This window comes from Aythya marila (assembly GCF_965140915.1).
Source record: "Aythya marila genome assembly, chromosome: 3".
NCBI lineage: Eukaryota > Metazoa > Chordata > Aves > Anseriformes > Anatidae > Aythya > Aythya marila.
Genome location: NC_139044.1, coordinates 96,732,301 through 96,759,378, shown reverse-complemented (window position 1 = coordinate 96,759,378; position 27,078 = coordinate 96,732,301). Strand labels below are relative to the sequence as shown.

The 27,078-nt window shown below is 36.8% G+C and overlaps 1 protein-coding gene across 1 annotated transcript in view; it reads right to left on the bottom strand.

The window, feature by feature from the left end:
- The window catches only part of CSMD1 (CUB and Sushi multiple domains 1), a 1,184,580-nt gene that overhangs the window by 128,900 nt on the left and 1,028,602 nt on the right, over positions 1 to 27,078 (bottom strand). The window contains exons 40-42 of the mRNA XM_082756691.1: positions 22,719 to 22,835; positions 18,860 to 19,069; positions 8,109 to 8,297 (exon numbers count right to left, since the gene is read on the bottom strand). Coding sequence (XP_082612817.1) covers positions 8,109 to 8,297; positions 18,860 to 19,069; positions 22,719 to 22,835 — 516 coding nt within the window. The remainder of the gene's footprint in view (positions 1 to 8,108; positions 8,298 to 18,859; positions 19,070 to 22,718; positions 22,836 to 27,078) is intronic.

Sequence of the window (27,078 nt, the reverse complement as noted above, 5' to 3'; positions counted from 1 at the left end):
TTGTTACTTGAAGAAAACAAAAAGAGAAATACCAGGTGTCTTTAGCATTCTGGAATCACAGACCTGTTGTCCACATCTCACTCACAGACACTTCAAAACCTTTCTTATGAATCATTTATGAGTGACATATTATCGGATTTCCATGGGGCAACTGCACAGACAGCCCAACCTTTTCCTCTAAAGCAGTTTCAACTTCCCTTTTTGAATCACTACCACATCCCCTTACTTTGCTTTCTCAAGTATGTGGAATCTTCTGTAGAAAAGTTTTGATTTGAACTTCTAAGACTGGCCCTAGCTAGAAAGGTGATTTCATTCTTCCATTGATTTCCCTCTCAGACCCACTGCCAAAATCCAGGGATCAGAGACCTAATAACCTCTTGTTTTCTTTACTGCAAAAACATTTTTATGCAAAAATAATTATTTTGGCAGTGCTAGACTCGTCTTTAATGTATAGAAATGAATGTTCTACAAAGCAAGAAATGTGCTGAGCCTGAGAAAACATTGCTTTCTCAGACAAAACTCTAAGAAATCTGCAGTTTAGTCAGAAATCATAGCTATAAATGTACACAACTGCAGACATAGTGGAGATGCATGCATTCAGGCCTCAGCTGTGAAGAGCTGTGCAATGTGGGTGCCTGTGGGTGAGTTTGACAAGTAGGATTGAGGTGCAAAGAAACCAGGACAGACATACATTCTGAAATACAGACATGTCAGTAACAGAAAACAGTTTTGAAGTGAAGATAGAACTACTGAGTTGAACCTTTCTGGATGGGGGGATCAAAGAGAAAGAATGACTGAATCTTCATGGCATTATCTTTATCTAAAAAAAAAAAAAAAACATATAGAAAATGCTAATTTGTACTATAAAAGTCCAAACTACTCAATATATGTCTTATGTGTCTTCAATATCTTTTAGGAAGTGTTTTTCTCTAGGTAGTAAGAAATAAAAAAGATATAAGGCTGCTATGCCATTTGTTGCTGCATTTATATCCCTACTCAGGAAGATTATATATAATACTGAAGTCCTTTTAAGACTCCAAAGACATCTTCATTTTGTGTTATGTTTAAAAAACAAAACAAAATAGCCACAAACACATGATCTCCAATATCAAATGAACATTTTTAATCACCACCAGACTAGATGAAAACTAGTAATATTCTCACATGAAGAGTGAAAACATTTATTCTGACATTCCATCTTTTAGGGTGAAAGAAATACAGCTGAATAAAGAGATATTTTTTTTCCATAAAATTTAATTTCTGTGCAAGATAATCCAACAAATTTGTTGGGTATTTTTAAGAAGTCCTAGATATAGAAGGCTTATTTGTGTTCTGTGTTTTAAGACCTCTAATTAATAATTGAAACTAGTATTATGAAATGTACCATTTTATTACTGGAACTCTTTAACCACATTTAATTAGAAGAATTGTATTCAAATCTTGCCCACAGTTTAATGAATGTTGTTTTTTAATCAGAAAACTGTATCATTGAAGATGAGACAGGTGCATAATGTCATATTGTTTTCTGAAACTTTCATAAAACTATACAAAATAAATAAATAAATGTTAAGTTGATAAACTGATGTAGTTTCACAAACATGTATCGATGATGTGTCATGTGGTAATCGCATCTGATATACTTGAAAATACTTCTTGCACCTTTTACTAAGTCTTATGTTCCCTATTAATGTAGATGCCACTCAGTATACATAGAAAAAAAAATGGAAGTGTTATTTTGGTTTGCATTCAATATCTATTATATACAGATTGCTGCTAAGCTAATTGAACGTTATTTTTTTGCAATTGAAAAAAATCTCTTGGTTTTGTAATATATATAGTTCCGCATTCTATCACAACATTGTTATTCATCTATTCATCTGTAATTCATATTTTAAAGTTATTAAATTAAATATTTAAACTATTAATAAGGATTTTTTTTTTTAATATTCTTTCTTTAGGTAATAAATTCTATTCAAAGCTTAATTACTGAGAAAAAAGTGACAAAAGGTCATTGCAGATACATCACCACAAAACTGCTGTCGAAGAAATCAAGATCAGGCAACAGAAACTAACTCAAAAAGCTTAACCAAAGATTTTTTTAAAAAAGAAGGGGCTGGGGGGAATGTATGATCTATATAAAACAAAAACTGTTGAACTTTGGAATTAGGATTGTAGGTTTCTAAAGCACTCTGCCACTTAGTGTTAAAGATTCTGCTTGGCAGTGCCTGGACATTTCACAGGCCCATCTAAAGATGAGTCCTACTGAAGTGCCATAACGCTAGTTCACAAAGCTGTTTAGCTTCTTCTGTTCCTTTGATTCAAGAAAAGAAATGCACTTCCCCAGATGTTCCAAAAGCACGTGTTTGGGATTTCCCAAACACAGTTTATTTGATTAGGAAAAAGGTGAAGCAGCTTATTAGATATAGAAGAAAGCTTTGAATTTCAAAACATAAGAATAAAGAAGATACAGAGTTTTTCTGCAGACCAGGGTAATGAAAGTAACTTGTGATACTGATTTCAATCCTTACTAAGAGGGGAGGCTAGCAGATTATGTCTCACAGACGTGAGAAGATGTAACAGAAACCTTTCTTAACTATTCTCTCAGTTTAGCTTTAATTTATAGAATTTTTTCTCCTAATTTCTGTCTTACTACTACAAAAAGGATCACAAAATACATGCTGCAAAAGACCAAAACTAAGTTAAACATTCATTGTTTTTCTCATTAGAATAGCATCTAGCATAGATTAAAATAGCAGTAGGATTATCTACTGGTAATTTAATTTATTATTAAACCATCAGTTTAATAATAAATAATAGAAATAAAATAAATGAAATATAGCTAGAAATATCCATTATGCTAAAAGAACCATATTCAGTGAACCAATATAAAATACAGTAAGTGTGAAAACAATGTTCAAACAGAACAGAGATTACAAATGGTCTAGAAATCTCAGAACATATGCAAAACAATTTTTTCCCACTGATAACATTTCAAATTACATTTCAGAAATTAACATTTGCTAAAATGCATTTTATTAATAAACTGAAAGGATATTGGGAGAATATGGATTATTATGTACCTAAAATGTCTTTTTATTCTAGGAGTTCAAAGAGTATTGATCAAACATAAAGGGAAAAGAGAAAATATATTCCCTTATCTTTTTAGGTCCTTTAAAGTATTTTCTTACTTTATTCTTATGCAGGATAATAAGGCACATTGTAGCTGGTAGGCACAAGATATTATTATGAGCTGTAAAAATCTGTATCAGCAGGCTACAAGATTTAGAACCAAATACACCATTATAATTATTTAGGAGAGTAAGTCATCATATCTTACACAAAGGTCACATAAAAGTTAATTTATCAAGTAATTATTTCTTATCTTCCATACAATGTTTAGATTTTATTTTTTTGAAAGTGGAATCATTATTAATAGACAAACTTGTCCCTATGCTACACTTGATATTCTACTTGTAACTCTAGCTGTTCTTTCACCCTAGCAGTGTACTGTGTAAGGAATATATGTTAGTAATATTCTATCAATCCTCATCCTTTACACTTCTATAACACTCTTTAAAAGGTAACTTCACCAGTTTATGTTGAGGAAGAATATTTCATATTTGCTTTCAGTGCGATTTTATTATGGATAAACGTGTATTTTATTTTTTTTCAAAACACTGATAAAGTTGAATCCCTAAATCAATCTCCTTTGAATAAAATATATTCTTTGGGTAGTCCTTACTCATCCTTTACTCATCTTATTTCAAAATTAATTACTTATTAATTCATGTAATACATGGAAAAATAATTTGTAAAGTACTATATTTTTTTTAATTAGAAAGTCAATTGGAGCTACAGATCATATTCAATGTAAGAACTTATGTACCTAAAATAGGAATTGCAAAGCACTTAAGTGCAAAACTGAAATCTTCAATCCTCCCATTCATTTACTATCTAATTCAGGAGGCATCTAAAGTCAGAAGCCTTGGGAACAAAAGCACATAACAGGGCTATGCAAGTCAGTATGCTATCCTGAAGGAATCCTCTAGAAGAAATTCAGAAGTTAGCTGTAGTAGTCAACTAGCACTATAGCCTTTAAAAGAACATCTCAGAGGATCTTCTAACACACAACTTAAAATGAATGTTACAGACACATTTAGTTACAAGATACAGGATGGTTCCCATCTTTAATTTAAATATGTCAGACATAAAAGTTTTTACCATTGTCAGAAATACATATACACACACACATATATATCCATATATATATGGATATATATATCTCATTATGAGTTATAACCAACCTCTCTGACAAGGATGTGATGCATTATCTCATTACATATCTGTAAGGAAAGCATTAGCCCAAAGAATTTTCATTGCTTATGTAGATATTTTATTTATTTATTTATTTATTGGTTTTGTTTTTACTTATTCTTGATAAAGTGGGGTCTGTAATAGGTTTTAAATTATTAGTGTACTTCATTTGAAATTTCTGTTTTTTGAAAAATATCTAAACTTTCTTCCAGTGGTTCTGATGTACAGATTAAACTACAGGAAAAAAAAAAAAAAAAAAAAAAAAGTAAAATGTGGGAACAGAAGCCACATCTTGGCAAGCACTTAACGGTAAATGTACCCACTGATCGTACATAAGTCACACATTCTCTTGTATGCTCTCATACTTTACTGGGTTATGCAGCAGGCTTTTGGTAAAAGGGGAGCCCCAGGGGTGGCTGAGCAGAGCCCAGCAGCTGCCACATGTCAAAGCAGAGCCAGCTCCAGCCGGCTCCAAAAGGACCCTCTTCTGGCCAGAGTGTGTCAGGGACAGAGGCTGGGTGGGTCTCTGGGAGAGCCGATTGAGGAAATGGAAAAAGCTGATGCACAACAGCAGCTGGGAGAGAAGAGTGAGAAATGAGAAAGAAGCAGCCCTGCAGACCCCAGGGTTAGTGCAGGAGGGCAGAAGGTGTGCCAAGAGCTGGAGCAGAAGTTCCCCTGAGGTCTGTGGAGAGGCTCCTGGTGGAGCAGGCTGTCCCCCTGCAGCCCATGGGTCCCCCATGGAGCAGATCTCCACAGTGGAGCACGTGGATGTGCCCTGGAGGAGGCTGCACCCATGGAGAGCCCCCGCAGGAGCAGGCCCCGGGCTGGAGCTGCAGCCCATGGAGAGGAGCCCAGGCAGGAGTGGGGGGTCTGGGGAGAGCTTCCACCCACCCATGAGGGATCCGTGCTGGAGCACTTTGCTCCTGGGGAATGGACCCCGTGGTATGGAGCCATGTGCGAGCAGCCCTTGAAGAGCTGCTGCCTATGGGCAGCCCCCGCAGGATCAGTTTGGGAAGGATGGCATCCCGTGGGAGGGACCCCGTGTGGAGCAGGGGCAGGGAGTGACCATGAAGGTGCGGTGGAGACGAAGCTTCAGGGACTGACCGCAGCCCCCATTCCCTGTTCCCCTGCGCCACTTGGAGGGAGGAGGTAGAAGAAGGTGGATGGCGGAAAGGTGGGTTTGGTTTGCTTCTGGTTTGCTTTTGGTTTGCTTTGGCTTTGCCAAATGTTCTGTCCTGAGATTTCCTTCCATTGTCTTTTCCAGGACAAAACACTGAGAGCTGTTCACTTCATTTATCTTTACCTAAAAATTTATTGCTCTCTAATGCAGCTTCTCATAGTGATGTTATGCTGCCCCATATGATTTTATTGGATCCTTAGGGGCTTATCAAAAGAGACAGGCATGAAACACTGGTTCATCTTCCAGAATATTTTTAAGTAGAAAAGCCGAATGTCTTTCACTATTTCCCACAGGCAGAATGCATCTTTTCTTTGGGTTATTTAGGAAGCTAATCTAATTCATAAACACACTCTGGGAAGAAATTCTTCTCTATTTAGGTAGAGCCAGCAATTATTCCTTTCCATACTGAGACTTGGGGCTTTTTTCCTTTAAATTATGGGAGAGCGTTTTCCCAGATCAGAGAGATAATTCAAAGAGAGTGAATCTCTAGTCCTGTGTCCTCCTTGTAAACTAGCATTTTGACTTAAAATGTATCGTTCTATTTTTTTTGTTATTCATGTCAAACCCACTATCTACTGATATAACATTGTGAATATTACATTGCATATATTTTTGTGTTTTGGCAATCTTGAACCTGATGATCTCTCGAGGTCACTTCCAACCCCTACATATCTGTGATCCTGTAACTCCATGATTACCCTGAACAAATGTCCAGTAAGATAAAACCCCAAAACTGGATGTATCCATACAGGGAAAACAAAACTATTAACATTTTTAAAGCTCTTAGTTCTTCTGAACTATAACTTACTTTGCATTCTCAGTTGATTTCTTCCAGTCGTGATCAGGTGTTAAATAAATGGTACGTGACATAGCAGTTGGTAAATGTGAACTGCCCAGCTATTAACTTCTCTGGATCCCACTACCTAGCTAACAATTACTCAAGCTTCTTTTCCAGAACTGCCTCAAATGACTGTGTCTTAAACACACATCTATTTCACAAAAGCTTGAATCAGTGACTATGAAAAAAAAAAAAAAGACAATTTTCCCAATCAGACTTGAAAATAAGTTAAATAATGTCTCATGAGGAGCTGAAGAAGCGAAACAAAAGACACGTGCATGTCATGTCCCCATAGTGCTTCCTCAGAGGGGCAATATTACCAGGAATGTATCTTTCATTAGAACTTGGAATTATCTAATAGATTTATGTTACGCCAAAGATAGCCAAGGTTGTTTTAAAGAATTTTTCTGTATTTGAATCAGTTAAAAATCTAAGTTTATATACAACATTTTCACATTTTTACAGAATTTCTTTTGTTTCAACAAACAAAATGGAAATGGTATAACTAAAACTTAACACATATTTTTAAGGAAAAGGAACTTGTTTTATTCAATTTAAGAATTACTTTTTCAGAACTGCATGACTGCTAGAGGGTCTTTACACTATAACTAATATTAACGCTCTTCTTTTTTGACAGGTTTACCTTCAATATTTTTTTTTTTTTTCACTTTGAGGTTTCTGTAATAATCAGTTCTCGCTTTGGCCAGTAGATCACATTTATGACTTACTCTTGGAGCCTGTTAGACCTCTATGTCTATTTAAAACATAGTTTAAATTAAAATGAAACTTGGGTTAATAATTCAGTATAATAACTCCAGTAATAACAATAATACAAGTGATATTTTTGAAATGCATACATTGGGGATTTAAATGATCTTTATGCTTTAATACAAATCTCAAAGATTATGACAAAGATTAATATCTGTGAAAACTTCATCCAGAGAACTCATTTTAGTCTGTATTTCTTCCCCGTAAACCCTTTGCAGTACAAGAAATAAACAATACTTTCAACCTCATCTCTATATTTACCCTACTAGATTTCTGATCAATTTATGTAAATTTGCATAAACTATTACGGAACTAAAACATAAATTCATAAATTTTATGAATTCTTGTAACACTGAACTTAAGCAACAAAATAAGAAAATAATACAAGTGTCCCTTTCCAAGTGCATACACAAAACTCATGTGCAATATACTTAGATTGACAGTGAAAACCTTTAGCACCATTACCTCTTGTTATCACGGAAATCAATCATTTATTTCAATCTGTTTTAACTCTTCATAGCTGATTAGCCATGACAACACTTTAGTTCTACATAACGACCACCTCATTTCTTTGTAGCACCTTATAAAAAAACTTTACCAAAGCCTCTAATGGAAATGTCAGAAAATGTTTCTTCACTTACATGTTTTAGATGAAAGTCCAAGTAAAAGCTTCACAATGGAAAAAAATTATAGGCTACTCTGTTCATTGTCCCCACCCAAAAGAAAACACATACACATACAAAAAAGCAAAAGCAAAAAACACCACAAATAGACTAGAATTAAAAAAAAAAAAAAAAATCACATGGACTTAAGATCATTTTTACTCAATAAGACTTTGAAAGATACTAATAAATCATTATGAGGAACATGATTCATAATATTACACTCAGGCTTTGGCTGCTTACATTACAGGTTAAGATAAAGGTGCAATTCTTCACTAAAGGCTGCATTAAAAAAGTAAAAAAAAATCATAAAGTAGTGTGAGTTTTGAAGCACACTGAAAATTACCTTCACATCTAGGGAAATGGTAGTTCCAATTCCTGTTTATTCCATGTTGGCATGTGAGAACAGACTGACCCCTCAAAACATATCCAGGATAACATTCAAATGATACTGACTGACCCACGCTGTAATCCGAGTTGACTATATATCCATTAAAAAAAGGAGGAGGATCAGGGCAGTTCTGTAACTCATAAGCTGGAAGAGAAAATAAGTGCTTAGCTCTCAACACAAGAATTAACCATTAATTTAAATTCTGTACTGGATTCCATAATAGGTTAACACAAATGCCAAAATTCAGGACCAGAATGGTTAATACATATCAATAATAAATAATTACAGGAATAAATCATTCATTTGAACAATTCAGCTCTTAACAAAGGAATGAAGGAATTAGTTTCAGTAACAAGCATTGGAAAGATCAAAATCTGGAATAGATTGAATTACTGTTACTATACTAACTATTATTACTATTACTAAACTATTACTACACTACTATTCTCAAGATTAAAATTTTCCCCAGAAATTTTCAAGTGTATTTTTCTGTTTTGATATATGAAACAATTCAATCCATTCCAAGTAAGAAATGGTCAAATGATTTATGAAAAGAAAATGTCCACGATGACTGAAATTAAACTATTTTTATAAAAAGTGTTCAAATCTATTGAATAGTTCATAGTGCAATTTCCAAACTTGGAAGTTTATATTTATTAATATTGAAGTGTACAATTATAACACCATAACAACTTGAGACTTTTTTTTCTGATAGTATTCATACCAATCTATGTGTCATACACTAAGACTGAATGTAACTGCATGAATGAATGAATGAATGTAACTGCAGCACAACAAAAATGAAGTTTTTGCAGCACTGTGAACACTCTGTAGCAACCCAAACTTTTGAAATTGAGGTTAAGCATGTGTATTACTATGCTGGCTTATATTTATTTGACTGGCGATATTGCAGTTTGTTCATTACCTCCACTGATTAGATAGTGCAATGGCTTCAACAATAAATCAGCACATAATCACAACAATTGTTCAAATGATTCCACACAAACAGTATAGTAAGTATTCTAATAACGTATAATACAGTCATTCATTACAATTTTATGAAAATTAACATTTTCACAAGCCATTGAACTATTTTGTACACATTAAACTATTCAGAATATCACCCAACCAAAAAAAAAAAAAAAAAAAAAAAAGTAAATAAAGAATTAATGGAAGATTATAAAGCCAGAGAAAAGCAAAAAATATAAGGAAAATGTTCCTTCTAGATGTATCTCCAAACAAAAATTATACTAATGACTCACCATATTTAACGTTGGTTTTTATGTTTCCAAATACCTCAAAATATTATACATATTTAATTAATACAACATAGTGCAATGAACATTCAGAGAGAACTTTCACTAATGACATTCACTGAGATACAAAGATAAAAGTATGTGCTTGCATATCAGAGATATATTGCTATAGAATGTTTAAATGATAAATAGTCTCACAGGAAGAAAAAAAAAAGGGGGGGGGGGTATAAATGTTAAGGACTTATTATTGAAAAAATGAATGCCCTGATTTCTCTGAGCATTCCATTTAGTTACAAAATACTCTTGTCAGAAGATAAGGAAGTTAAAACAAGAGCAATAATTCCAGCGTGCTTTATATGCCTTTAAGTCTAAGCTCTATATATACAGTAAGATGAAGAACATATGCATGAAGTATTTTGTTATTTTTTCAAAGTGAATCATGACAATATGAATATGTTCATTCTGGGAACATATACTTGCTATTATCAATTAGATTCTTAAACTAGCCATTTCAGCAAGGTAAGGGAAAACATAATTCTGTTGTGCTTACTTAAAGTACCTACTTAAAGTGAAGTAGTAGGGCTATGCCTACTTAAAGTGAAGCTTCTACTTAATTGCTTCGCTGAAACAGAGCTATGATCATAGTTTTTCTCAGTCATTGCTGATTAAAGTCAAGCTACAGAACAAAGACAAATTTTATTTTGAGGCAGCTTCCTCCATTTCCATGATTCATTCAGTGAATCCAGAATGCAGTGTTTGTAAGAGTACAAAGATGTGGAGAGAAACAGAATTACCAGAAATATTCGGAAATCATCTAAGAAATCAGACACTCCTTCTTTCAAGTAACAACAACGAAAAAAAATCAAGAAAAAATGAAAACTTAACAATCAGAATTAATTGCTACTGGCAAAGAAATAAAATAATAATAATAAAAAACAACTAATCAACTTTATTCTACTTTAATTATGGTTCATTAAAATCTTCTGCTAAATCCTAGTAGTGGCTCATTAATTTTTGATGGTATTATTACCCCTGATCTCATTATTCATATAGCACCACTACAGCTAATATCATTAGCATCAATAGGAATTATTACCAACATCTTTCTACAAAATAGAATACTAAAAATATTAAGATTATGGAATTTATTAAGACTAATATATAAAATTATATAAAAATCTACTTAGCAAACTATATAAAAAAAAAGAAGCAAAAACAAACAAACAAACAAACAAAACCAATAAAATACTGTTCTGAACGGTTACAGGATCTCAGAGATTTATTTGAAAAGGTGCACTACAACTTTGTCCAATAGTTAAAAAGACAGTATTTTGGAACAATGACAATAAGTACTGAAACTTTTTAACTTTGATTGTACAATATTTTGAGATGAATGTGCATGAAAAATACCATTTTGTGTTGGTTAATTTGTTGCAATAAAGTACCTACAAGGAACATTTTAGACATGAGTGTGGTCTCAGACTTTTCCAACTCTTAAAGAGACAGCACTGTGCTCAGGTAGCCAGCAAGGCCAACAGCATCCTGGCTCTTATCAGAAATAGCATGGCCAGCAGGACTAGGGAAGTGATTGTCCTTTTGTATGTGGCACTGGTGAGGCCACACCTCAAGTACTGTGTTCAGTTTTGAGCCCCTCAGTACCAGAAGGACATCCAGGTGCTGGAGCATGTCCAGAGAAGGGCTACGAAGCTGGTGAAGGGCCTGGAACACAAGTCCTGTGAAGAGCGGCTGAGGGAACTGGAGTTGTTTAGTCTGGAGAAAAGGAGGCTCAGGGGAGACTTTCTTGTGCACTACAACACTACCTTCACACAATACAGTGTAATATGCAGTACTACAGTACTACGACACTACCTGCACGACCTTGTTGTGCTCTTAAAGGAGGCTATAGCACTTATCTCACTGATCTACATGAGAAGGAAACACAGGAAAAAACTCAGGCAAAAGAAAAAATGCTGAAATAACATCAATATCTATCCCTCTAATTTGCACAACATCCCTAAAATCCTTTGGAATGGTAGTGGAAAAATAAAGCCTATCTTCACAGAATCACAGAATTTCTAGGTTGGAAGAGACCTCAAGATCATCAAGTCCAATCTCTGACCTAACGCTAACAGTCCCCACTAAACCATATCCCTAAGCTCTACATCTAAACGTCTTTTAAAGACTTCCAGGGATGGTGACTCCACCACTTCCCTGGGCAGCCTGTTCCAGTGTCTAACAACCCTTTCAGTAAAGAAGTTCTTCCTAACATCTAACCTAAAACTCCCCTGGCTCAACTTAAGCCCATTCCCCCTCGTCCTGTCACCAGGCACGTGGGAGAACAAACCAACCCCCACTTCACTACAGCCTCCCTTGAGGTACCTATAGAGAGCAATAAGGTTGCCCCTGAGCCTCCTCTTCTCCAGGCTGAACAAGCCCAGCTCCCTCAGCCGCTCCTCGTAGGACTTGTTCTCCAGGCCCCTCACCAGCTTCGTTGCCCTTCTCTGCACCCGCTCAAGCACCTCGATGTCCTTCTTGTAGCGAGGGGCCCAAAACTGAACACAGTACTCGAGGTGCGGCCTCACCAGAGCTGAGTACAGGGGGGCGATCACCTCCCTAGCCCTGCTGGTCACACTGTTCCTGATACAAGCCAGGATGCCGTTGGCCTTCTTGGCCACCTGAGCACACTGCTGGCTCATATTCAGCCGACTATCCACCATCACTCCCAGGTCCTTCTCTGCCTGGCAGCTCTCCAACCATTTCTCTCCCAGCCTGTAGCTCTGCTTGGGGTTATTGCGCCCCAGGTGCAGGACCCGGCACTTGGCCTTGTTGAACTTCATGCAGTTGACATCAGCCCATCGGTGCAGCCTTTCCAGATCCTCCTGCAGAGCCTTCCTACCCTCGAGCAGATCGACACACGCGCATAGCTTGGTATCATCTGCAAACTTACTGAGGGTGCACTCGATGCCCTCGTCCAGATCATCGATGAAGATATTAAAGAGGACTGGCCCCAGCACCGATCCCTGGGGGATGCCACTAGTGACTGGCCTCCAACTGGACTTGATTCCATTTACCATGACTCTTTGGGCCCAGCTATCCAGCCAGTTTCTAACCCAACGAAGCATGCGCCAGTCCAAGCCACGAGCAGCCAGTTTCTTGAGGAGAATGCTGTGGGAAACGGTGTCAAAAGCCTTGCTGAAGTCAAGGTAGCCTTTCCCTCGTCCACCCAGCGCGTCACTTTGTCATAGAAGGAGATCAGGTTCGTCAAGCAGGATCTGCCTTTCATAAACCCATACTGACTGGGCCTGATCACCTCCTTGCCCTGCAAGTGCCGCGTGATGACTCTCAGGAGGATCTGCTCCATGAGCTTCCCTGGTACTGAGGTCAAACTAACAGGCCTGTAGTTTCCTGGGTCTGCCCTCCGGCCCTTCTTGTAGATGGGCGTCACATTTGCTAGCCGCCAGTCAACTGGGACCTCCCCCGATCGCCAGGACTGCTGATAAATGATGGATAGTGGCTTGGCCAGTTCCTCTGCCAGTTCTCTCAGTACCCTTGGGTGGATCCCATCCGGCCCCATCGACTTGTGCACATCCAAGTGCCGTAGCAGGTCACCAACCAGTTCTTCATGGATAGTGAGGGCCACATCCTGCTCCCCATCCCCTTCCACCAGCTCAGTGTACTGGGTATCCAGAGAACAACCGGTATTGCCACTAAAGACTGAGGCAAAGTAGGCATTGAGCACCTCCGCCTTTTCCTCATCTCTTGTAACTAAGTTTCCCTCCGCATCCAGTAAAGGATGGAGATTCTCCTTAGTCCTCCTTTTTGATCTTCTAAAATTCTGGTTAATTCAGAGATACATATCTTTTCCTCCTCATTGTAAGTAAGGTAAATAAACAGATACAGAAATTTTGGGGGGTAGTTCCGGTATTTCATTTAATAAGAATGAAAATCTTCTGCCTAAATCCGATTATCATAAATTTTTCAGTCAGACAGTGGTGAAAGCATTTGCTGGAGAAGAATGTAGTAAGAAAAATGATGGTAAATGTGAAGATACTCTCCGCATGTGACTTGTGGTATAAATCCTATAAGTGATTTATAAATTTGTTGAGTAACTGTAAGTCAGGTGATCCATCTATCATCTCATAATTTATAGGCCACTCAATGAATTTGTTTTATAGTTTTAATATGAATGTGAATTATATTGTTCTCTGTACTTCTGATACATGCAACAACTATACCTGATTTAACAGCGCAATTCATTATTCAGTCATCACTATTAAATATTACCCACAATTCTGATGTCACACCTCACAAAAGAAAGCTTTTTTATTAGTGTCATGCCCAAAGATTTTTTTTCTTATTGAGCTTTACCAAATGATATATTGTTTCACAACAGAAAAAAAAAAAAAAAAAAAAAAAAAAAAAAGCACCCTAGTGAGAGCCTGAAATGAAGCCCAACATAAAGAAAATCTGAGAGAAAGATTTAATTCTAGCCCTGGTAATAGTCAAATATTTGAATTTCAACATGATATCTTGTACTGATATTTTGCATTTCTTTGTGCAATATATTTTCCATTGGTGAGAAAAGAATGTAAATCACAAAAGGAATATAATTGATTATCCACTATCCTGCTTTTATGATTTAATATATTGATTTTATGATTTAAATGTATTTTCCCTGTTACATTAACACTAGGGTGATTTACTCTGCAAATACTACATATATCTATAACACTTCAACATAGAAATAATTACTGCATAGAAAAATTTTATTAGCAGATAGCAGAGTACACAAACACTCAAACATTAGGAAATCTCACAATTAAGACTACTTAAAGAACATTTCTGCAGATGCATTGTGCCAGGATTAGAGTTACAAAACATGGATTAATTTTGTCTAGAGTTATAAAATCATTTTCCATGAGCCCCCAAAAGATACTATTCACTTCCACTAGTATTACTCCCTTAGGACAACTTCTGAAACCATATTTAGAAATATAGCAGTTTTTCAACAAATCCCTTTTTCTTTCCAGAATTTCTATGTCTCAAAAGCTCAATCATAGTCATCCTTTTGATAGATAAAGGTCATCAGATTTAACACATTTGAAGTATATCGTGTACATGCATGAATGTGCTTGAGGAAGTAAAAAAGTGCATCAGAACTTTTTTCTGTATTTTCTGTAACATGTTTCTCTCCAAGTGTAACAGAGTGAGATTCTCACTTCAGCTTTATGCTACACTGAAATTCAGAACAGATTAAAAATGCTGTTAGAATTCCAGTCATAGGAAATATGATTCCTGTATTAATGATTACATAAATAAAATATTTACCTGCTTCCAATAAAGAAGTTCTAGCCCCAAAGGGACAGCTATGTAGAAAAAAATATGTTCCAGAAACATTAAGAGGCTGAAGTAGTAGTTATACTATAGCCACGTATTAAAACCCGCAAAAAAAAATTTTTACAACTATTGCTAACTGTGTCCTAAATTCTGTAGTGAATCCCTCAGAAGCTGTAACAGACATTTATTTTTCTGACCTAGCATATATCTTGAGTCATTCCAGCTATATGCAGAGTATCCTCAGCCTGTAATTAGTCAACTTGGCTTGCCAATCAAAATTCTGTGACAGTCTTCTGTGTGACTTCTTCCCCTCAGATATGGTATGCATACACTGCTTGCATCTCAGATACTGAGAATCAAAAGACGTGGGAGTCTCAGTAAGTCCAAAGAGATTTAGAAATGTTCTTCTAAGCATTTCTGTTTGCTTCCCATCTTTGCTGCTTATCATAGGTGGCAAAACCACAGTGAGGATAATAAAAAGCCACAGTTTCTTAATGCTTCTGGTTTTTGAATTAAACAGTGGAATAGTTATTTCAACAACAGAAAACAGAAACACACAAAATAAATATTACTCTTTTGAAAATCAGGAACTGTAAAGTCCTCTAATTATCTTACAGATCAGTAAAAATAGTACTTGATAAAAGTTATCTGAACTGCTACAGAGAGCTAAGACACAGCCAATATGAATTTCCCTCTTGTTACTGATAAAACAAAATGTCAAACAACAGACTTCATTAACTCAGTTTTGTAAAATCATGGAATACTCTTCATTCCTAATGTAATGCAATTGTGAAGGTGAAGTGATGACAAAACCTGAAAGCATCAAAGCACAAAACAATGAAGATCTGACCATCAATGGTATTCAATGGTTTTCCTCCAGTTAGGAGGAAAGATGAAGTCAGTAAATTACTTTGTCAGCTGCAGAACAAACAAAGCTTGTATTTATATATTTTATTTTATTTACCTAAATTTAAGCAGTATGTTCTTATAAACAGACACCAAAATGATTAAGCCCTTTCTAGATTACCTTACTGTATTTACAGTATCTTCAAACCCATGAAACACAATCAATACATTTTCTGTAAGAGTAAAATGTTATAGGCTATACACCATTTATGCACCTGATAGTGCAAAAGATCTGAGATCAGTCTGGTCATGCCTTGGCCTGAGCTGAATTTAGCTCATTTTAACAATTGCTAGCAGCCAACTGATTATTACCTAATACGTTATACTCTGCAAATACCATGTATGATAAAGGTCCGGCAAGACTTGGCAGTCACTGCTTAATAACAATAGTCACTTATAAGGGACTTAAGAGTCCCTTTCCCCTTGAAGCTGGGGAAAGCAACTTTCAAAGTCTGGCTAGGAAACAGTAGGAAAGAAACATACTGTGAGATAATATAGTAAATAAATAAAAAATAATAATAAAAGCCAATGAAATATAGTAAACACCCAGAAGATTCCATAGCTTAATCACTGACTGATTTTTTTTCAATGTACTGAAGTTTTTTTTACAGTGGATTTAAGCATTAATTGAAGTTGAAACCAAGACTGAACTGTAAAAAATCCCCATCATGAACATCATGCTTTTCCCAGCAAAGAGCTGAGGACTAAAAATAAATTCCTAGCTTTCTTTATATGATGTGCTCCCTTTTGTCCATAAGAAGATTTTGAATGTGACATCCATGCTAAAATCTTATATTTCATCTCCCTCCTGTGTCCCGGGACACAAGTGCATTAAAATATGCTGCAATAAGGAACATTCCAACTGGTTAGTCAGCAAGCTGAATTTACCTCTATAGACTCTACCTTCTCAACATGGGCATTGTTTAGGTTTTAGGTGCATCTCTTTTCTATTATTTAAATAGAGGACACAATTTTGCACTGTCAATGAGTCAGTCATGACATAACATATCACACGCTGACAGATTGAAATTGGGTGAAGCAGAAATGAGGCAATGTCTTTGAAAAGGGGGTGATTTTAACATAATAGGGTTAAAGTAAAACAAAAGATATCAGTTTATTTTTTATGGTGCCTTCTTCATCACATTGTCATTTACTTCTGAACAGTCATAATAATCCTCATGGACATAGTGGGGAAGGGGAGAACAGAAGAAATGAGTAATTCTGAGCTGAATTCACCAACCTTTTAAAAATGTGCAATAAACTTAATACATTAATAATAATCCAACTTCTCCAAGCTGAGTCTGATTTGCCTGTGACAGGTGAGATATTTGCCTGAGATATTAGGTGAGATAGGTGTTCTTACCTCAACTCATGAGTTGTTTCATTGTATTTTCTCCTCCTGTCCTGTTGAGGAGCAGGAGTAAGAGAGAACTGTATGCTCAGCACCTGACAGCTAGCTAAGGTCAACCTACCTCAGTGCCATCGTGTACTATCATTTCCATAATCATTAACAAAAATCACTGTCATTGCTAAAATCACAGAACACCATGTACACCAATTACATTTGCACCCCGATACACAAGAAGAGATAAAGATACAAAAGGTATTTTGATTAAAAAGCAAATAGAACCTGTTTTCTTGTTCTCTTGTTCAAAGCATCATAAAACACTGTGATTATTAGAAATGAATGTATGCTTTCCATGAAACACAAAACACAAAATCTAGCTGAGCAAGATGGAACATTCCCTCCAGATGTGAAATATTATACAATCTTACAATCCTATACAATCCTACAAGCAATTTAAGATTTAACTATTAATTTATTGTTAGGAATTCCTGTTTGTCAGGAGTTAGTCACATGTAGTTGAGCCTATAAAGACTCAATACCATTAAAGAAGGGCTTATTACATTACAGAAAAAAAAAAAAAAAAAAAAAAGTAATTAACAAACAGAGCAGAGAGCACTAGGGAATATACAGGAAGCATATCATATAGCTTTGAATTTTATTTATTTTGCATTTATACAATTTGCCTCTTTTCTGTCTTTCCAGAAATTTTGAAAAAGAGCCACCTGTCCTACAATTACACTTGGCCTGGAATAAAAACCACACTAGGCAAGTGTGATGTTGTGACAGCATTCCCTATTTGACATCTAAGACTATGTGACAGAACATGACTAGATCATCTCCACAGGCAATAGAGAGATGAGACCTCTTCCTGGGAGTGCTTTATCTGCTTTATGTACCTAATTTGGTGAACCAAATCTTTGCTGGAAGTCTTTTACTCTTTACCTATTGATTCTGTAGATATGATTTAACTATAAGTATATATTATAATTATATATATATTTGTGTATATATATATACAAATTCATACATATTTATATAAACATATAGGCTTATATACGTATATATGAAAACCTAAATGATCAAAATTAGTAGCCTAAAACAAAGTGACATTCAACCAGCCTTAATATTTTGCAGGATCTGTTCAGATCCTGCAGTGAGTTTTAACCGCTTTCAGTAAGAGTATTTCAGAATTTTTGAAATACATGCAAATTAATGACATTTTTGTGCCACTAATGGAGAGAAGAAAAAAAAAAAAAAAAAAGAAAAAAAAAGCTATTCAGATGAATAAAAAAGCCAATAGTAAAAGACCACAAATTCAGATATTCAAATCCTGAATATACTATTTGAAAAAACAGATATAGAATGTTTTTCATTTTCTTTTTTTTCCTACATATAAACTGAAAAAATATAATAAAAAGAATTTAATCTATATTTAAAATATTTAATCTATATTTAAAATAACATGCTATATTTCAAAATTCTCATTTGCTTTATTAAACATAAAAAACATATCTAAATTGGAAAACATGACACTGAATCGTAACAGCAGCATTGCCCAGTAACAGCACACCGTACTTGGATGAAAGGATGTATTAGCTATACAGACTTTGGCAAATGATACTACCTTGGCTTCAGGCTTTTACATCAGTAAAAAAAAAAAATAAAAAAAAAAATCAATTCCAACACAGTCTCACTGTAAAGGAGTTGGATGGATGAAACATACTACAGATTTATTTATTTTTTTAATCTATGGATTTAAAAAATTACATGAGTAAATTATCCTAAAAGTAAATATATATATATATATATTGTAAATTTTTATTTTTACCATAATTTTCACTGTACTATTTCAAGCTTACCTTGGTACGTCAACTTAAATCCTTGCCTGTTTTCTGAGTGATCACTGTAAAAATGGACAAGTGTTTCATGAGTAGTACTTAGTAAAGGTGACGGGAGGTCCGTTCCACTAAACTGACCAATCATAGAGCTGGTGTGGTAAGGCCCATTCTGAATTTCAAGGAAATCATGATTTGCTTCAGTGGAGAAATTTAGAAACTGAATATGTGCACCTGCAGCAATAGAAAGAAAGAAAGACAAATTCAAATTAAAAAAAAAAAAACAAAAACAAAAACAAAAACAAAAACATAGTAATTGTTATTATATTTATATTCCAGTGACCATTCAAAGTGGCAACCTTAAATTTATGAAAAAGCAGCTTTTTTAATGAAAAACAAATAATTAAGCTCCTGAATAAGAAAACTTATTCCAATGCTATCAATAGAGAATCATACAGAACATATTAAAGTCAGCCACCTTCTGTATGGTGTCTGATATGGTTAGTCTAACTTGAATGAAGTCACTGTTTTTACAATGCTTTTGGGATATAAGATGAGGTAGAGCACCAAGCAGCCTGGAAACATCTTGTCTTCAACATCAGCATTTAATGATTTCTATCAGACAATACCAGACATATTAACAGCATAGGAATTCTAAAGATTTGAACAGACTATTAATATTATACTTAAGATGCTTAAAGTGACAAGCAGGTAATTCCAATGAACATATGTATATAGGCCCCAAATCAGTGTTTAGATATTTAAATACAGGAGTCCAATTTTTTGAAATAGTCTCTAATGATCCACAGAGTACCTTGAAAATGGAATTTCCCTTCTTTAGTTACTTAGTGAGTTACTGAGAAGGAATTCATACTACTAGCATTCAGTATATAAAATATTTGTATTTTAGAAGTAAAAGTAGATTTATCACTAACTTAAAAAAAATTAAACTGCTTAAAATAGACACTTATTACATAAATGTAAACATATCTTGTTTTTGAAAAAAATATTTTGAATGTTAATTCCAATCAGAGGACACATAATGTGTACCACTCAAACCTGAATTTTACATATATAATTGTCAATTCAATGTGTTAAAGAAAATGGTTTCTACACTAAATCATTACTTACATAAAATTATTCAGAATAAAACAGCTACAGAAAATAAATTATTATCCAGTCAAAAAAATAATTGTATTACTTCCTGCTCCAATCTCAGAGGATCCTCTCAGTGAGAGAGGATTTCCTCTCTCACTTGAATAGACCCTGAATAATGAAAATTCCAAGCTGAGCCTTGAAAAGACGCACTTTCAATCTGTTTAAAAGATTTGGATTTTAGTAGTGACTTCTTTTAGATGATCGGTATGTTTTCATGTAATGAAGAGAGCAGTATACTTGGGTGACTTTTAGCTCCCAACATTTTATTGTTGAACTTAGTTTAAGCACATCCACGTGCTTGTACTAAATCAAAAAAAATCATCCAAATAGGAAGTCTGAATACATATCAAAAAATGTATGGGAATAAATGGATATTTACTAAGAAAGGAAGTCACTGTGAGATTAACCATTTCAGTGGAATTTGAATCAGTCATTAAATGTTCATGAATGTCCTCTTGCTCAGTTTTTGTGCACGGTATTACTTGTTCAGTACCACATCAAAATACTTGGAAAAAAAAAAAAAACAAAAAACAAAAAACAAAACAAAACAAAAAAAAACAAAACAAAAAAAAAAACCTGGAGAATTATTCAATTTTGGAAATATTTTCCAGTTTGCTCTGATTTAATGTATTTATTTTGATATGAAAGGATGAATGTAGACGAGCTTATACACATAATTACACAGTGTCCAAGATTTTGCAGTGGAAGTTTTCTGTGAAACTTCACATCAATCATATTGACTAAACCTGGTGTAAAGACATTATCTGTGGGTTGTTTGAGACACTTTGGAAAAAAAAGAAATCCCTGTAGCAACTTTATGGTAAAAAAAATGTCATTTCCCCATGCTTTTGAAAACAATGATAGATCAATGGCATGAACATCTTGTACCTGTTAAATCCCTTGCCAAACAAAATCATAATATTTTCTAGTTATAGGATCATTGCTACAGGGGAATTTCTAAGAACTGAGAGGGATAATAATAGGATACAGCTAACTCTTGTGAAATTAAGCCATTAATATTGTCCACGTGGAAAGGCTTAAAGAAAATTGACTGACAAATATGAAGGACTGATTTTAGAAGGTGGTATTGTAGTAACCTATTTAGGAAGACATCAATCCAGAACAGTTGTGCATCATTTATATTTTCTACGAATATAGCCTTAGAATGCTAAAATCAGCCTAAGGTTATCTGTAACTATGACGGATCAGTTTTACCAGGTACACATTGATAAAGGGTACTGTGTTAGCAGTTAGTTTTGAGAGGCACCTGCTGCAAGATTTTCCTTGAACTATTTTGAATAATTATTTTTTCTCCATCTTGCTATAGCTCCTGATATACATGACATCAGATTTGTACTACAGAACATATGTTTCTTTTGTAAAACTAGACCTTTAAAAGGTTATTTGCCTTAATAAGGTCATCTGACTTAAAATCAACAGTAGCACATGTCCAAATTCAGAAGCTCAGTTCATATACACAGGTATTGACAGAATTGCAAATCACTGAACACATTCTTTTACACTCTTTTAACTCTTTGTTAACATTATTTCAACTCTAAGTCTCTGTCCCACTTTGTCCACCTCACTCTGAATTCTTCCAGGCAGTTTTTGTAAGAAAGTACAAAATATTGACCAATGGATTCTAATAGTTTCTGACTGAAATCTTAGAGTTGAAATATATTAACATTTTCATACTGTTTTCTTTAAACTTGGTTATTATCAAATAAATGTTGACAGCTTTTAACATTTTTTTTCAAATAATCAACACTATCCGAAGAAGATAAGAGGACCAGACCTATTGCACTTACTTACATCATGCAATGATCTACCCCTAATTTTGTTTTCATAGACTTACATCAACCGCTCTTCAAAATATTCACAGTAGCACAGTATGTCTACAAATTAACTTAGTATAATATACTTGATGTAAGTAGTACATCTTACTACATAAATGCCTCTTATGAAAGCAAACGGAAAGCACAGAAAATAAAATCATTTCTAGAGTTGGGTATAGTGAATTTAATAATAAGCTTTTAAAATTAAATTTCTTATTTGAGAACGAGCATTGAATTCACAGTATGGGGCATAATGCTTCACAGCAAGAAAACTTACTCCCCTTTTATTTCTGATAATGATAGAAGGTTGTTTTATACATGCAGTTATAGATCACTTATTATCCATGATTAGCTTCTCAACCTAATTATTATTATTTTTAAGGCATTTTCAGTATGACAATAGTTGTAAGGCAAACCTGTAAAGTTTCTAGGTTGGCACTTGTTACCTGGGATTTGGAATACAGTTTTAGAATGTTTTTAACCAAATTCACAATGCTAGAAATAAAATTTTGTCCATTATCTTAGAACATAAAAAAAATGCTGTTAAAAGGTCACTTTGAGGACTCTAAAGGACATTAAACAGAAGACCTCTAGTTAAATTAGAAGTTGCATTATGTATTTCATCTGACATCTTTGTGCAGCAGATTTCATTTGCTTTGAAACCAGTTTCTGAGACACACTGAGTTTTACAAGTAACAAGCTGTTTTGCCAAAGACACATTTCTGAACTGCCAACCATTTTCAGCTCAAAAGATAGTGCATATATATGTAGTAGGTTGACAATACATTCAACTGGATAAAATCTATCTCATACTGGAAATTAGAATATTCTTATTTATATTTAAATCTGATTATTCCAAATAATTCCTTTCCAAATATAAGCTTACTTACCATATCCAATAGGCAATGAAATTTTCCATGTACAGTCCAAGTTACTAGGATAATTTCCAGGAAAACCGGGGCTCAGGATCACACCACCCATGTTAGTCAGAGTTCCACCACATTTAGCTGTTAAAAGTAAAAAGAAAATCACTGTCTGTTTAGTAATGCTAATTCTTAATATCTGGCATATGATTACTTCAAAAACTTATTTTCCATTTTATCCCCATGATCCCCAAGCAGTTAAATTTATCACAGTCAAAATGCGCCTCATGAAAGAAAGAAAAAAATAATTCAAGTTAGAACAAAATGCTTAATCCATGCAATATGTTCACTGTGATTTTACTGCAAATGTGTAGTTACATCTGGATAACCCATTGTCCAAGCCTGCCAGTTATGGTAAAAATGTCTCATGCTATGTAGAGAGGCTCCATATTTGGTGAAACAGATTTGGAATTAAACTGAATTATGACCATGATCTATGACATGGTAGTAAATCTACTAGCCAATATAGATAAAACTATACTAGAACTAAAAGCAATCAAACAAACCCCCCTCCCTCCCAAAAAAAAAAAACAAACAACACGGTTCTTTCTTTATTTCACAAAGAGGATTGACTAACTGCATAACAGAAGTTTGCTTTGCTTGCTATCTTTGTGTTTTCTTTAGGCAGTTCACGTGTGTAGAGAGTGAAAAGACATTTGCATCATTTAGGATGACGTAAAACTAAATATGCAAAGCAACTCATAGAGGAGTGGCTGACTCTTGTTTGACATCTTGGTTAAGATGACAATATGAAGGAAAAGTTACTTCAAGAAATCTAATTAAAATCATTATTTAAGGAATCATTGCTTTTAAACCCATGCATCTTCACAACAGCTGTTACAATGATGTATCATCTGGTATCAGAACTGTGATACTATGATACTGTGAATTGCAATAATTGTATTGAAAAAATGAAAATGGTCTACTGGTTAGACCTTATAAAAATTGAAAATAGGAAAAACTCCATGAAAAAAAAAATATATACACACATACAAAAAGCCAATTGCCTGAAGAAAATTTCCATTTCTACAATTGTTTTGAATGAACTGCCCTGCCTCCATCATGTTAACTGCAAGTTGAAAATACAAATTAATATGTAGGTAGGCCCAACTCTGACAAGGAATATTTAAAAGCATTTCACATTAGTATTGCTGGATATCATCACAACATTTTAAATTCTTTTTAGATATGAAGCTTTAAAAAAAAAAAAAAAAAAAAAAAAAAAAAAAAAAGCTTTTATTAACTGAATATTAATGTTAAAAACATTCACTGACAAATGTATTTCAAGGCTGAAGTAACAGAGCATTATGATGGAGTTCTGCTTCTCTCCCCTTAATTTCTGCTTTTTCTTGAAATAAGCATGAGAACAGACAACAAAATCTTGACTCTCCTAAACTTTGCCTAAACAGAATCAATATTGCACAGAGGGAAAACACAGATCTGCTGAATAACGTCTTTGTGTTCTTAAAGGGGAACTTCGTGAGGGAGGCTGACGAGGCGAAGGCGGAGCCAGCAGCGTCAGCGGCGGGCTATTTAAATCGGGACCCACCGCCATTTCACTGCCATTTGCCGAGGCGATCGGCTCCAGGGCAGACACGTTCTGCAGTGGAGCGGGGGATCGGGCCAGGCTGGACTAATTTTTCCGGCATCGAGCCTACTTGAGGGAGCCGCCAGGACCCAGCAGCCCTCGTGAGGGAGGCTGACAAGGCGAAGGCAGAGTCAGCAGCGCCCCCTCCCCAGGCATTCAAAAGCTGCCCCTAGGGAGCGCGAGCGACCAGGAGCACGGCGAACAGGGCGGGCAAACAGGGCGTGGCGCGTCAGAAGGGAGTAGCGCGGCAGTTAGCGCAGGCAGGGCGAGCAGGCAGGGCGAGCAGGAAGGGCAGAGCGCTCCCCCTACACACAAACAACACATCCTTAACAACAGCCGTAGCTAGGTGATAATGGTCTCCACCAGGCACGGTGCGCTCTCCAGGAAGTCGGTACACACCCAGACCGACTACCCGTTAAAAAATGCCGCAGTTCAGGTCACCGGATGCAAGGAGTGTCTGAACCTGTTGCTGCCATCGGCGGGAGGCAGAGAAACTGTGTGCGTGAGGTGCGAGCAGGTGGATGACCTGGTCCGCATAGTGGCGGAGCTCAAGGAGGAGGTGGAGAGGTTGAGGGCCATCAGGGAGTGTGAGCGAGAGATAGACTTCTGGAGTAACTCCCTGCAGGGCCTCAAGGAGAGGTACCAAGGTGAGACTCCTCAAATGGGGGTGGACCCCCTGCCCTGTAGCCGTCGGGCAGAGGGAGGGGATCTGGGAGTTCAGGATGAATGGAAACAGGCCCCTGCTCGACATCGCAGGCGACGCCCTCCCCTTCCGGCCCCGCATTCCCAGGTGCCCTTACACAACAGGTTTGAGGCCCTGGAGCTCGACAGACCAGTAGCTGAGGAAGAGGTAGCAAGTGTTCCCAGGAGGATGCCTAGGGCGAGGAGGTCGACTCCACGCCTCAGGACTGCCTCCACCAAGAAAGGGTTATTGTTGTTGGAGACTCGATTCTTAGGGGAACAGAGGGCCCTATTTGTCGGCCTGACCCTACCCGTAGGGAAGTCTGCTGCCTCCCTGGGGCCAGGGTCAGGGACGTTACCAGGAAGCTTCCCAACCTGGTACGCCCCTCTATTACCCTCTTTTGATAGTCCAAGTGGGCAGTGACAACATTGAAGAGAGAAGCCTGAAGGCTATCAAAAGAGACTTTAGGGGGCTGGGTCGGTTAGTGGATGGAGTGGGAGTGCAGGTGGTGTTTTCATCCATCCCTACGGTGGCAGGGAGGGGTTCAGAGAGGACACGGAAAGCCCACCTGTTAAACACATGGCTCTGGGGCTGGTGCCAACGTGGAAATCTTGTTTTTTTTGATCATGGGACACTTTACTCAGCACCTGGCCTGATGGCCTCAGACGGGTCCCTATCTTTTAGGGGAAAAAGGATCTGGGGCCAGGAGCTGGCAGGGCTCATTGAGAGGGCTTTAAACTACGTAGGAAGGGGGATGGGGCTGAAGCTAGGATTGTTGGGGCTGTGCCAGGGGGAACAATGGCAAGGCCGGAGGATAAGGCAATGGCCCAGCTGAAGTGCATCTACACCAATGCACGCAGCATGGGTAACAAACAGGAGGAGCTGGAAGCCATCGTGCAGCAGGCAGGCTACGACTTGGTTGCCATCACGGGGACGTGGTGGGACCAGTCTCATGACTGGAGTACTGCAATGCCTGGCTATAAGCTCTTTAGAAGGGACAGGCAGCACAGAAGGGGTGGTGGTGTGGCTCTCTATATTTCGAGTCTTTCGAGGTTGTAGAACTCGAGGCTGGGAATGACAAGGTCGAGTCCCTTTGGGTTAGGATCGGCAGGGACAACAAGGCTAGTGTCCTGGTCGGGGTCTGCTACAAACCGCCGAACCAGGATGAGGAGACGGATGAGGAATTCTACAGGCAGCTGACAGAAGTTGCAAAATCGTCATCTCTTGTACTCGTGGGGGACTTCAACTTCCCTGACATATCCTGGAAGCACAACACAGCCCTGAGGAAGCAGTCTAGGAGGTTTCTGGAGAGCGTGGAAGATAGCTTCCTGACGCAGCTGGTTAGTGAACCTACCGGGGTGGTGCCCCGCTAGACCTTCTCTTCACAAACAGAGAAGGACTGGTGGAGGATGTGATTGTTGGGAGCTGTCTTTGGCAGAGTGACCACGAACTGGTGGAGTCCACTATTCTTGGCGAGGCCAGGAAGGGGACCAGTAAAACTGCTGTATTGGACTTTCGGAGGGCTGACTTTGAGCTGCTCAGGACACTGGTTGGTGGAGTCCCTTGGGAGGCAGTTCTGAAGGGCAGAGAGGTCCAGGAAGGCTGGGCGCACTTCAAGAGGGAAATCTTAATGGCGCAGGAACGGTCTGTCCCCACGTGCCCAAAGACGAGCTGGCGGGGAAGAAGACCAGCCTGGCTCAACAGAGAATTGTGGCTTGATCTTAGGAGAAAAAAGAGGGTTTATAATCTTTAGAAAAGTGGGCAAGCCACTAGGGAGGACTTTAAGGATGTAGCGAGGCTGTGCAGGGACAAAATTAGGAAGGCCAAAGCTCATCTGGAGCTCAATCTGGCTACTGCCGTTAAAGATAACAAAAAATGTTTCTATAAATACATCAACACAAAAAGAAGGACTAAGGAGAATCTCCGTCCTTTACTGGATGCGGGGGGTAACTTAGTTACAAGAGATGAGGAAAAGGCGGAGGTGCTCAATGCCTTCTTTGCCTCAGTCTTTAGCGGCAATACCGGTTGTTCTCTGGATACTCAGTACCCTGAGCTGG